Source organism: Microcaecilia unicolor, chromosome 3 (genome assembly GCF_901765095.1).
Source record: "Microcaecilia unicolor chromosome 3, aMicUni1.1, whole genome shotgun sequence".
In the NCBI taxonomy this organism is placed as follows: domain Eukaryota; kingdom Metazoa; phylum Chordata; class Amphibia; order Gymnophiona; family Siphonopidae; genus Microcaecilia; species Microcaecilia unicolor.
In genome coordinates, this window is record NC_044033.1 from 392,600,250 (window position 1) to 392,614,496 (window position 14,247).

General features: G+C 41.9%; 1 protein-coding gene across 1 annotated transcript in view; it reads right to left on the reverse strand.

The window, feature by feature from the left end:
- KIF13B (kinesin family member 13B) overlaps positions 1 to 14,247 on the reverse strand; it is a 427,996-nt gene that overhangs the window by 22,545 nt on the left and 391,204 nt on the right. The window contains exon 37 of the mRNA XM_030198710.1: positions 11,377 to 11,510. Coding sequence (XP_030054570.1) covers positions 11,377 to 11,510 — 134 coding nt within the window. The remainder of the gene's footprint in view (positions 1 to 11,376; positions 11,511 to 14,247) is intronic.

Consider the following 14,247-nt stretch of genomic DNA (forward strand, 5'->3'; position numbering starts at 1 on the left):
TTTCCTCGGAGTGTGTATGTTTGGGAGAGTGTATGTGAGAGTGACTGTGTGAGAGTCAGAGTGAAAGTGTGAGTGTGTGTGTGTGAGAGAGAGAGTGAGTCTGGGTGTGAGTGTGTTTGTGAGAGAGAGTGTGTGTGTGAGAATGAGAGTGTGTGCAAGTGTGTATGTGAGACACAGTGTGAGAGAGAGTGTGTGTGTGTGTGCGAGAGAGAGAGAGAGTGTGTGTGAGAAACAGATTCTCTGTGAGAGTGAGTGTATGAGACCAAGCGAGTGTGTGAGTGACTGTGTGGCACATAGAGAGTGAATGTGATACAGTGTGAGACAGAGTGTGTGAGAGTGAGAGTCAGGAAGACATTGTATATGAGAGAGAGAGAGTGTGAGCCTTGCCCTCCCAATCCATGCCCATCTGTCACCTGCCCCCTCCATTCATCCCTATCCAGCAATTCCCCTCTCTCCCTGAGCCCTGCCCTGCAATCCATATCCATCCATGCCCATCTGTCCCCTCCATTCATCCCTATCCAGCAATTCCCCTCTCTCCCTGAGCCCTGCCCTCCCAATCCATCCCAATCCATGCTCCTCTGTCCCCTGCCCCCTCCATTCATCCTTTTCCAGCAATTCCCCTCTCTCCCTTCCATGACCCCCCCTCACATCCATGCTCCTCTCTCTCCCATGTCCCAGCCTGGCCCGCCCTCTTCTCCCCCCCCCCCTTCGCATCCATGCTGTCGTTTCTCCCCTGCCCCCCCCCCGCTCCCATTGTTCAACTTTACTGCCCACCCTCTTCTCTCCCCCCAACATCTCTTTTTTTTTCTTTTTAAATTTACCTCGGTGGCGGTTCTGGCAGCGCAGCGTCAGGGAAGGAGGCGGCGCTCCCGACGTCTAGCCTTCCCTTCGCTGTGTTCCGCCTTCTTCTGATGTCATCCTTGACGTCAGAAGAAGGCGGAACACAGCGAAGGGAAGGCTAGAGACGTCGGGAGCGCCGCCTCCTTCCCTGACGCTGCGCTTTGTTTTTTTTTCCGCCCTCAATGTCATGACGTTTGACGCGAGGGCGGGGCAGAGACGGCTGGCAGCCTGGCTGGCTTCACACCATGAATCCACAAACCCTACAGGGAGTGTTTGAGTGACTTCAGAACGTTGTCTTCAGAACGTTCACGGTGCGTTTTATTATATTAGATAATGGTCAATTGACAGAAATATAAAGGAGCCCAAGTATCATATTTATAAAGTGACTTCAAGAGTCAAAACAGGATCTGTGGTACTCAAATTTGTATTTTACAAGAAAGAAAAATAAAGCAGCAGGAGTGCCACAGTATAGGGGCCCCCAACCATTAACCTGGGCTAAAGGACCAATCAAGTATTTAGGAATTTGGCTGCCAGCAGACCTGAAGATAATGTATACTGAAAACCTTAAATGGCTCTTGAAAGAGACTGACGAGAGGTTGCGTATGTGGAGAGCATTGCCTATTACACTTCTGGGGCGGATAGCACTAGATAACATGTACATTGTGCCAAAATGGCTATATGTTTTTCAAACAATTCCATTATACCTGACGAGAGCAGGTGAGAGGAAGTTAAATAAACTTGTTCAGCTATTCCTGTGGCAAGGGAAAAAGGCACGACTGCCAATGTCAACTCTGACGACTCCTGTGGAATATGGCGGGTTGGGCCTACTGAATGTGAGATACCTGTCAGTGGCATACGGAATGCGTCATGTCAATGATTGGTTCCACGGGTCAGAGGACTTTTCAAATACCGCATTGGAACTGCAAATGGAGCCAGAAACACACTTTACGAGCTATTTGCATGCGGGTGAGGGCCCATCCCAGACTCTTTGAAATACTCATAGATAATGCCAACGGCAAAAGCAACTTGGTCTTGGGAATGCCATCTACATAAATTTTCAGCAAGAGTAACACCTTTCCAATCCATTTGTGGAAATGTACAGTTTGCGCCTGGGATGCTGTATCCAGTGTTTCGAAAATGGAGACGTAAGGGACTGATATACCTCTTGCACACGCTAAACTTGGACGGTAAGATTAAATCCTTTGCGGATCTACAAGTAACATTTGGGCTTCCGGATACAGACAAATTTTACTATATGCAGCTTAAGCACTACATGGACTCTCTAGAGTGGGAATTGTTGACAGAGGACGTGCAGGAGGAATTGTCATCAGCGTTTTCTCTGGCGGTGCAACAAGAGGTCCCACTTATGTTCCACCACAGACACATCAGGGACACGGCGGAGGAACCGGACTACATTAGACTAGCAACACAATGGAGCAGTGAACTTCCTATTAAATTGTCCGCCATGCAACTGAAAACACATATTGTGTCCATTAGACGAGCCACCGCAGTAGTGAGCCATTGGGAAGTGCAATACAAATTTGCAATGCGAGTTCATGTTGCCCCGAGAACAGCCTTCCATATGGGAATGTCCCCATGGGGCGAATGCCCAAAATGAGGAGGGGCTGGAGCAACTCTGGGGCATATGTTTTGGACTTGTGTGCATGTGGAAAGATTTTGGAAGTCCATTCTGTTTTCTGTATCTAAACTTTGGAATGCAAAGTGGACCTACGATGCTGGACTGTTGTTTGGATGTCCGAAATTGTTAAAGCCTAGCCCTAAAGGTTATACAGAATTTGTGACTAAGGCAACTACTGTATCTAAGCAGATTATATTAACAGAATGGATCTCGGACAAGGCACCTACACTGCAACAATGGCGGACACGAATGTTACTTCTGATGCGTGTGGAACGGGCTGGGCTTATTGATTTGGATTCGAAGGAAGGGAGAAAATTTCAACAGTGTTGGGGCCCGTTCTGGATGACACTTATGCCAGGGGCGTGGAGCCATTTGTTGAACCTCTGAACTCTAGCGATACTTGTGTGCTGTGGTATTGGGTGTGGACTATGGGTATGATACCAGTTGGGGAGTTGACAAGATGGAAGAATCCCCAAGATAATAAAAGGGGGGGGGGGAGGGGGGAAAGGAAGATAGGGATGGGAAGGGGAAGAAGAAAGGGGGGGGAGGTTGGGGTGTTAGTTAGTTGGTAAAGACAGTATTGGTGAAATACTTATGTAACTAACATTGAGGTTACAAAAGTGAACCAAGATAATGTAAGCTGTTTGGTTATCATTGCAATAGTCTTATGTTCATGTTAATAAAAAGGAATTAATCATAAAGGGGAGGGGTTTCTAGGAGTTGGGGGGTGGAGTTGGGGTTTAATGAAAATGGTTGATGGTTTTCAGTTTTGTTTATTCAAGCTTCACATGTGTGGTTGGTTGTGATTTACCATCAATAAAAAGGATTTAAATTAAATAATAACGTCCATTGAAAATTACAAAAGACAAAGATATTCATATAAGGCATTCATAGAAAAATGTTTTGGATAATTATTTAGGGCATGCGAAGGACTGTGTGTCTATATGTTTTGCACGTATGTTTGTCAGGATGATTTAGCAGTTGATGAGCCTGGGCTTTGAGGATAAATGTATGCCTAAGAGTGGCACTGGTACGAGGACTTTCTAATCTTTCTAATCTAATCCATAGCTGTTGTGCTGTGGACTTTCAAGCTTCAGTCCTCTTGCTGGTTCTTTTCGGTATTTATATTCATCCTCTATGTAAGATTAGATAGTACACTGCTTGGGGTTAACGAATGCTTGGGTACTATTGCATAGCGACTTCAAGAAAATATGTAAAAGTGCAAGATCTTGGGGTGTGGTTGATTTTCCATTTTGCGATCAGATTACAGTGATGATGTGAACAGCCTTCTGGCACTGGAACGTTAAAGCAAACTTATCACTTTCTCCAGCCTACTGATTTGGTAAAATTTATCCAGGAATTAGCAGTTCCACATAGATTACTGCAATTCATTTTATGTTGAGCTTCTTAAGAATCAGTTGCTTATATTAGAGGGTAACAGAATGCAGTAGCAAGGCTCATCAGGCTTGATTTGAAGTACTATATTACCCTGGTACTACTTAGCCTACATTGGCTTCTGGATCAGAAGCCATATTAGTTTGAGTTATTGTCATTGGCTTTTAAATTTAGGCATGATCAAGGAAATTACTTGAAGACTAAACTTTCTACACACCAGGATGCATGTTGACATCAAAGTTGGAGAGGCTGTTTGCTGTTCCTCCAGTTTCTCAAGCTAGGATCACTGTAATTTGACACTGGGCCTTTTCAGCGACATCTCCAAGGTTTTGAAACACTTTACTTAAAAAGTCAGAACTACAAAATGGTTTTATATCTTTCAGCGAGGGTGGAAAACATGTTTTTCTTTTTAGCATGACAATAAGTGGAGGCTAGTCTTTCATGTCACAACTTGTATTATTAGCTGCTCTGGACAACAGATGGGGAGAGGTTTTAGCCTGTATTTAGTATTTAAGTACTGTGAGATGGAGTATGTTGTATTGTATGTGTTACACTATTTTTGTATTAATATTCGTTATACATCGCTTTGGGATACTTACATTGATCAAGAAATGCAATAAAAGCAATTAAATGGCTGATTTATTCAGTCTACTGTGTCCTGTGGGATTAATCATACATAAGGAAAAAGAATCTAATTTTGCTACATATAAGGGGGGGGGGGGGTGTTATCAATGTGGGCTACTGTTAAAATGTGTATTAACCACAGTTATTAGTAACTAGGTCTCAGTGCATAAAATGGCACCTGTGCTAAAATAGCACCACTCAGTGGTAAAATGATACAGTAGCCTAAATTAATATCTATGTGCTTTGACTGTGAATCTAGAAACTTGCATGTGATGCCAGTGGTTTCTCTCATCCTTTCTTTCTTCTAGATTTTCTATTGGTTACCAACTAGATGCTTAAATGAAACAGCACCAGCTTAGTGGCAGTTGGATTAGTAGCAGGCATGACATGAAGGAGGAGACAACTGAGACACTAAAAGGTCCTTTATTTATTCAAAAGTTAATTGAATTAACACTAAGTTCTCTCCTAAAGAGCAATTCCTTGTCCTTACTTTAATAAAGACTACACTACTCATAGCAAATTTGAATTTTGCCAGGAGACAGTGGCTGTTTCAATACCCCTGAGGCATGAACTGCATTTGACAGACAACAGAATAGACTGGTCTTAAATAAAGAAAATGTGAACTATGGACATGCATTACACAAAAGGATTAGCCATATGCCAAACATCAGCTATTTAAGATTCAACTAACTGGATTTAGCAAACAGGACTTTTCAAATCTGATCACTTTTGATCAGTAAAGAAGAAAAAAAATAATCATGAAAGAAATTATAACATTTGAGTATGCAAAACAAATTAAGTCTGATTGGTGAATGAAAAGCCGGTCTGATCACTTAAGGTTCAACTTATAAAAATCTGTTTATCAACATAAATTCCATTTATTGTGGTTTATTATTTAATAGCTTTGTTACTGAACCTGCATCAGAAGGTCAAAGACAACAATTTTGTCAGCTGCACCCTCCTGTATAATTTCACTGCAGTTCTGGAACACAACCAGACAGCAATAAATTATAAACATTAGACTATAGAAAGTCACAGAATTGGAGATCTTTCCAAGAGGTGACAAGAAGACAGCAGAATGCATTTATCATTTAGGAAACACAGCCTGACATTTGACTAGAATAAGAAATTAGTGTCTATCCAGAAGCAATTTTGCAGGCCTAAGAGCAAATGCTCAACAGAAAATTCAGTGGTTTCCATGTTGGCATGATTATCCCCTAGAACTATTGAGACTCATGAGAATAATCTAGAATACAATACAAATGTCAACAGTAAGCCCCTAGAAAACATATCAATACTGTAGTCAAAACAGATAACCCCAGCCTTAACATTCCATACAGCCACCATCGAGACCACAGAAATAAAAGATTCTTCCTTCGTGCCACTCTTCCCACCCACCCCATCTCACTCCCCAGCTAAAGCGGCCATCCACAAATTGAGCCAAGGAAGTCTGTGACTTCACCTTCCTTGTCCACCCTCCTCCGCTGAAAAAGTAGGGCTATCAAGTAGAAACTAACCTTAAACCAGTAATAAAGCCAAAAACTTATATTCTTAAACCAGCTTAAGCAATATCTTGCCTTGATTAGATGTACTATTTCATTATAGGTAATAAGCATGCAAGGGACAGGGAAAATTAACCAAGTTCCCCACTCATAGCTTTCTTAACTTCATCTGCCCAAATGGTGAGAAAACAGATAGGTGAGTCCAAACAAGCCTCACAACTTCGTAGGAGAACAGGCATCTGATTGACATTGAAGTCTCCACTTTTGATCCACCTAGCACCAACATTGCCTGGCCAGTTCCTTGGACACAGTCAGTTCCGAGATGGCCGTGGGAGTTCTTTTGACCAGAGATTAGCCTCTTGTAGGATTTGCTGAGCCTCCACCAGTGTATTTACTCTAAGCAATTTATTATTTATTGTGAAGCAGAGGCTGAAAGGATATTGCCACCAATATCGCACCTTATGCATGGTAAGGCATCGTTTGATTTCTTGGAATTCTGTTCTCTGGCGCAGGGTCATGGCAGATAAGTCTTCAAAGAGCTCGACCTTGGCTCCACCTAGTAGGACATGTCCCACTTGGCGAGCTGCTTGGAGCACGTGCTCCTTCATCGGAAAGTGTTGAAAACAGGCAATTAAGTCACGGGTGCTCCGGTTGGCGCAGTCCCAATGCACGATGAACTCTTTCAAATTCCAAAGGCTGTTGTTCTTGCTCCAGGTATGCAACTTGCAAAAAAAGTGTGCAAATTCTCTGCATTAGTGCTGCTGCATCTTCACCTTGGGTACTCCCTATGCCAGTATGTTGTTCCAGCATGCCCAATTTTCAGCATCCTCCAGTTTAAGCAATAATTCCTCATATTTAGCCTTGGTATTATGATTAATTGGTCATGGACGATAACTCGCTCCTCAAACTCATTTAACTGTTGGCCCATCTCGTCAAACATTTTATGGAGGCCTTCTACATCTGCATGCAAGTCATGCTTCATGCTAAGAATCGCTGCCTTTAATTCCATCATCCATGTGTGTAATTTCTCTTTGGAAGCCAGTGTGGGCTAGGTTCTTTACTGCACAGCAGTGCTCTATCGTTCGTGGTTTCCGAATGTGGCCTTAATGTCTCCTCTGTCATTTCTCCCACCATTAGGCTTGGTGAGCTCACTAGATTATAAGTGAAGAGTTGCAAATCTAAATGTCCTCTGTGACTCACCATCAGAGCAGTACTGGTATCTCTTGAGGTTAGGATGTCAAAGGAACAAAAATTAGTCAGTTAGTAATGATTATTATAGCAAAATTAGAGTGGGTTTGAGGGCGCTCTGGGACAAAGCAGCCATTCAACTGGGTGACGTCACTTAATCCCCCCTCTAATATATCTTGACTTATCATAGAATACTATCTTCATAAGAAAAAGCACGAATGGTATATATATTGTGTGTTCAAACCTTACTTATAGTTAATTAAAAAATATTTTTTGGTTCATAGCAAATGTAAGTGCTAAAATTTGGACGTTTGCATTTACAATTACAAACTATATATTAATTTCCAACCATATATTATGACTATTTTCTATTTCAGCAGAATCTAACACATTCTCAGCCTATGGGGGGGGGGGGGGGGGGGGGGGGGGGAAATAACCAGCAAATGATTATGTAATTCAGAAGTATTGAAAATGTGTATTGTTCATATCACTAGACTGTATGCATTTTACAGCACTTTTATACAAGACTTTTGAACTACTCAGACACCTTAGATATTCTAATGTACACAAGCAGCTTTTATCTGACAAAGGTTTGCTAGATACATCAAAGAACTATTATGCCAAATTAATCCAATCTAATTAGAAACGAAGACGCTCTTTCATTTATTTTATGTACTGTCTGAACATCACGCTCGAATACTAGTGTGGATCAATTGCTGCTCATTTTTCAGGCTGGCTCTTAAACTTGCGTCAGAAGGTCAGAGACAACAATTCTGTAGGCTGCTGTCTCCTTTTGTGCAATCTCTCTCTGCATTTTTGAAATGTGCCAGACAGCTATAAATTATTATATCTGAATGTGGAAAACAGGAAAATTGATCTTTGAAGGGTACTATGAACATACTGAACTGTGACATTTTTTTAGGCAATACTCTTTTCTAACTGAAAACATTAGCATTCAGCAAACAGCTATGTAATAATCTGGATTTACACATGGTCTTTAATGCAAATAAGATCCTACTGCCTTCAGCATACACTCATTTCTAAAGTGCAAAGTGCAACAGCACATTTTTGGCACCTGGGATTTCCAGACTTCTAAAGGAGGAGGAACCATCTCATTATTATCTAATTACAGAAAGGTAAACCAAAGCACAAGAGATGCCCAACTCATGGTAAAGCAAATAAGGAAGAACCACCATGTCCGCAATGAGTTTTTAAAAGCAAACATTAGAAATGAAACGTTAATCATAAGTCAATCCATCTGAATGCATGACTTGTAATGTATTAGAGCAGTGTTTTCCCAAATCCAGTTCTGGAGTACCCCTTGCCAGTCAGGTTTTCAGGATATCCACAATGAATACGTATGAACTTGATTTGCATGCACTGTCTCTATTATATGCAAATCTCTTTCATGCATATTCATTGTGGATATCCTGAAAACTTGACTGGCATGGGGTACTCCAGGACCAGACTTGGGAAACACTGTATAAGTCCAACATGGGATAAACGCCACACTCAAGACTTACTGTGTCAAAATGAATTCAAATACATATTTTGCTGCAAACCTACTATATAAATGTAGAACATTGTCAGCTACCTAAGACAATGCTACTTGTATTTAATGTATCATCCATTCTTAATTCAAGGGATTTTAAAAAGTCAAAAATGCGAGCTTGATTTTGCTCTTCCACGTAGTCAGGTGGAAGGAAATAAACGTGTGTGTGTGTGGGGGGGGGGTTCTATACAAAGACATATCTCCAGTTTACTGGATATCTGCCTTTATTTTTTAATTCCCCATGGAGACCAGTTAAATTCTGACCAGGCAAGCTGATGCGCCATCAAAAGGTATCCAGGTAGCAATGGAAAGGATCAGAAGCATGACAAAAAAGTTATCCAGATAGCACTGATATGACAAAAAATCTTTGAAGCCACTTTATGAACACAGCCGGGTTGGAATGTGTGTCCCTTGAAGCAGCCCAGGTTGCACAAAAAAGTTTCCTTGTAGGGACCTTTGGAAGCGTGGCAGCTTGTTGAATGGCTACACCAGATTTGAGCTCCATGCACTCCAGCTTTTCATTGAGAGTGGTGCTGAATCCTCACTGAGTTTTACTCTACCACTTTGAGATAAGTGAATACTTTGTTTGGTTGTTTTACACTGACACTGGTTTAACGAAGGTTCTTTTATTGTTAAGGCCTTTACCTTCACTTTGGTTAAAAGAAGAAAGGCTTCAGTGCTTTGTTAGGATGATTTGTTTGGACAAAAATATTCAAAGCAGCTAAACCACAATCAGACTGAGGAACTGCGTAATAACCTTGGTAGGCTGGACAAATGGGTGTCAAAACAGCAAATGAAATTCAATATGGACAAATGCAAAGTGATGCACATGGGGGAAATCACCCAAACCTTATATGATGATAGGTTCTGTCTTTGGTGTTACCACCCAGGAAAAGGTTCTTGGAGTCACTGTGGACAATGTACTTAAATCCTAGGTGCAGTGGCAGTCAAAAAAGCAAATAGAATGTTAGGAAGAATCTGGAAAGGATATGATGCAACTATAATTTGACTTCTGCATCCAATTCCAGTCACCCCATCTGAACAAAGATATAGAGCAGTGCTTCTCAACCCAGTCCTTGTGGCACACCCAGCCAGTCAGGTTTTCAGGATATGCACAATAAAGATGAATGAGAGATTTACATATATTGCCTCATTGGTATGCAAATTATCTCATGAATATTCACTGTGGATATACTGAAACATTTACTAGCTGGATGTGCCTCAAGGACTGGGTTGAGAACCACTGATATAGAGGACTGGAAAAGGTACAGAGAAGGGTGTCAAAAATAATAAATGGCATGGAACAGTTCTCCTATGAAAAAGGCTAAACAGATCAGGGCTCTTCATCTTGAAAAAGAGATGAGTGAGGGGGGATATGACAGAAATTTAGAAAATCATGAGTAGTGTAGGACAGGTTAATAGGCAATGGTGATTTGTGCCTTCAAACTGTATTAGGACTAGAGGACACTTAGATAGCAAATATAAAATAGAAGTAAATAAATCATTTTCTTTTTTACACAACAAACAAGCTGTAGAATTTGTTATCAGAGGATGTGGTCAAGGCAACCACATAGCTAAATTTAGAGGGGGTCTGGACAGATTCTAAGAGGAAAAATATCTATAAATAATTATTAGCCAAGTAGACCTTAGAAGGCTACTGCTCATCCCTTACAAGGAACTGCAAGGAATGGATCTGTTCTTTGAGGTTTGCCAGGTATTCCTTGTGCCTCAGGCTGAGCACTGTTAAAGACAGGCTTGATGAAACTTTAGTATGATTCAGAATGGCAGATCTTGCATTCTTATTCAGCACTGTGTGGTTAACCTTAAACTGAATAAGCCTGTCACAGGTACAGAAGGCCCGAGATAGCCAGATATATCTGTTGTTTTTAACCAGCCATATTGAAACAGCCAGACATCTGGATCTCCGTCTGAATATCTGGTTCTCTTTAACTGGATATAAGATGTTGAATATTGCCTTTACAGTATAAAAAATGAATCAAAAAATATCTATATCACAATATAAAACTTGGAACAATACAGGTGGAAAAAGGAGTAGAGAATCTTGTGACATCACCAAGTCAGAGACAGGCTTTCAGTAAGTTCAAGTCCAGAGGCTCTCACTGGTAGTCTATGTAATCTGCTAAAAAGCCACTTTCCCTTGTTTTGGTTTACTCAACTGTAATTGGGCAGTAAAGATACCATCTTTCAGAATAAGGAAACTGCAGATAACTAAATGCACCCAGTTTTCTACAGTTGCATTCATTACTATATTTGTCCCTTATTTAAAAAAAAAAAAAAAAAAAAAAAGTATGCCTGATGCCTCCCTCCTCATATGGGTTACCAACACTTCCTCCCCTAGCACAAAGATGTACACAAAGATTTGAATAGTCTGTGACTGTGCCAAGCAGGAGGCAGTGTGTGCATCTCCTGCCATTCTGGGCAACTCCCTACTCTCCCCCTCTGTAACCCCCTCTTTGTCTTGTGCCCTTCCTCTGCCCCTCTTCCTCCCTGACATTTTGCCCTCTGCGGAGTACAGCTTAGTAATAGCGTCTCCTTCAGAAGCTGTCAGTGCTGCTGAACTTACAAAATTATTATATCAGTGTTAAATGGCCAAGGCAAGTTGTGTCATTACATACCTGTTGTACAAGAGGAGATGGTTGTCGCCCTTTCTTTTCATCTCGGAGAGGAAAAAGCGACTTAATCAGCTTTGGCATTTGAGGCACAAAAGATCTGACTGGATTCAAATAGGCAGCTGCTAAGCCACCAAGACCTGGAATAAAGTAATTTCAAATAAAAGTCAGATAAAGAATTAATAGAATGATGGATTTCCTGTTACTTTGTATGATTTTGTTTTACGTTTCTTCCTTCACTGTAGTACTGAAAAAACATCAATGGCTACACTTTTGTGTTTGCATTGAATATAACATTGTCACAATTGCCCACAGGATATTCTACACCAGGAATCCCCGTTATCTGGCATCACTGATCACATGCCATACTCCCCTTAGGGCTTTATGTTCCCTGTGTGATGGGCAGCTGCTATCCCTTATCTGCACACCTAGACTACTCTCAACAGTGCATTCTTCTGTACTGCCCCTTTTTTGGGAGGGGGAGGATTCTATGCATTTATCACTATGTACAGAACCTTCCTTCACCAAATTTAAAGTGTCAGTGAAAAACGAAACAAGATAAAAACTGGATTAACCAGATATAACGGATGCCCATAGGAATCTATTAAATCCGTGAATTAATGCTGGGTTTAACAGGTTTTTCCAGATTCCCTTAAATCATCACGCTGTCTTCCGTTTTGATTGCAGCAGCACGGTGATCCCCTAGTGCTGGAATGGCACGTTATAGGGGGCGGGACTCGACAGAGTGCATCAAAGGGGGCATAGCAGAAGAACTGCAGTAGTTTCCTGCCCAGTCCCCCCCTGAACTGAACACTCAGCACTGGGGGCTTCCAGTCAAGGAGGTTATATTGAAAACAGGAGACTGTACGAGGCTATCTAGCCCATTACATGGGTTGAAGCCAGTAGGCGAAGCTTGCTAGCAGTAGGAATCGGCTGAAAAACACAGTTGACGTCAGTGCTGAGGAAACTGCTCTGCCCACATACACCAGTTGCGGCAGGCAGAAAAAAAAAGGACTCATTTTTTAAGGTTGTCTGTAAAATCTGGGAAAAATCTATGATAAGTCTTAGCAGGCATAGATGATCTGGGACACAGGCATTCCTGACTGCTTTTTCTATTCTTTATCTTATGAATATGGTGTTCTTTTTCCTTTTTAGTTTGATTGTGAACTGTCTTGTTATGAATTTCTAGAAAGGTGGTATATAAAGCTCATATGAGGATCAACCACTGAGGTGGAGAAGCAAGATCCACTACGGACTAGATGAGTCGGAAAAAGGAGTAATAGTAAGATCAACAGGACTTTTCCAAGAAGGCCAGGGAGACGAAGTAGGGAGTATATGTTTTATTTCATAATATGAGTTGACATGGTACTGTATTTCGGTAACCTCAGGAGTCTGTATGGTTGTTATAGTGCCCAAATGTAGCAACAGATGTTTCAAACGATACAGCTGGGGCTCTAATAATGAACTGTTCAAAGACACCAGTGTTTGCCTGGAGGCTGGATCACTGATGGAGGGTGATGCAGGAAGCCTCAGCCTTCCAAATCAAGCAACGGCGCTCCTTTTTTCTTTGGCTTGCTTTATTGGACACAAACACATAAGTACATAGACTGCTATACTGGGACAGAACAGCGGTCCATCAGGCCCAGTGTCCTTTTACCAATGGTAGCCAATCAAGACTGCGGTTATGGCAGGAGCCCGGAAGAGAGGACAGATCTGTGGAACCAGCAAGATGATTCACCCAATGCAGAAAGAGAAACCACCAGCAGCATTGGGGAGCACAACCACCACCTACAACCCAAGGAAAGCGACAACACATCCGCTTCTGAGAGACATACAGCAACACTGAGGAGCCTCCCAGCCCAGCAAAAGAAACGCTGCAAAGGAATCTTGACTGGAAGCCCATTCAGACCGACCTCACAGTGACAAGCAATAGAACAGCTTCTAAGCTCTGCATAAGTCTTGCTATTTATCACTTTTTACGTTTTTTCTTCTTTTTTTGCTGCTTGTTTCTTCTCTTGTCTTTTCACATTGAAGTGGCTTCTAATATTCTACTTAGCCCTCCTGGGATTCATGATAGGCAACCTACCTGACGGCACAGGCTCTGGACAAATTCCCGGTGTCTACAACACACCCTGAAAAGCCAATACTTGTAGACAGCCAAGACACACCAGTAGATATCCGCTAATGAATTCTAACACCGATTCACAGAGAATCACGGGTGCACCAAGCCCTCCTGGGATTCATGATAGGCAACCTACCTGACGGCACAGGCTCTGGACAAATTCCCGGTGTCTACAACACACCCTGAAAAGCCAATACTTGTAGACAGCCAAGACACACCAGTAGATATCCGCTAATGAATTCTAACACCGATTCACAGAGAATCACGGGTGCACCAGGCCATAGACAAATCACCAAGCCCAACTCTCAACCTAAAATTCAAGCTCTCCTGAACCTAACAAAACATTCCTCTTACACAGAACACACAACCCACCTAACACCTGTGCCAGCAATCTGGTCAATGTAAGATCCGTGGTGAACAAGACCTTAATAATAAAGGAATTTCTTGAATCTTCGTATCTAGGCTTCCTGTTTACCACCAAGACACAGCCTGATACTACCCCACCTATACACACCTGGATACGACATTCCCCAAGACTAGGTAAGAAAGTGTGTGTGTGTGTGTGAAGGGGGGTGGGGGCTTGCCCTCATCTATAACAGCTTTCTGCACATCTCTCTTGTCAGTTCAGAAGTGTTCCCAGAACTGGAATATATGCTATGCAAACCACAACTCCAAAGAAGCCAATCAGATTTCCCTATTCCTTATTTACCGTCCGCCAGAAGCTTGGTCTAAGGCTGAACCTATCTTATCGGAGA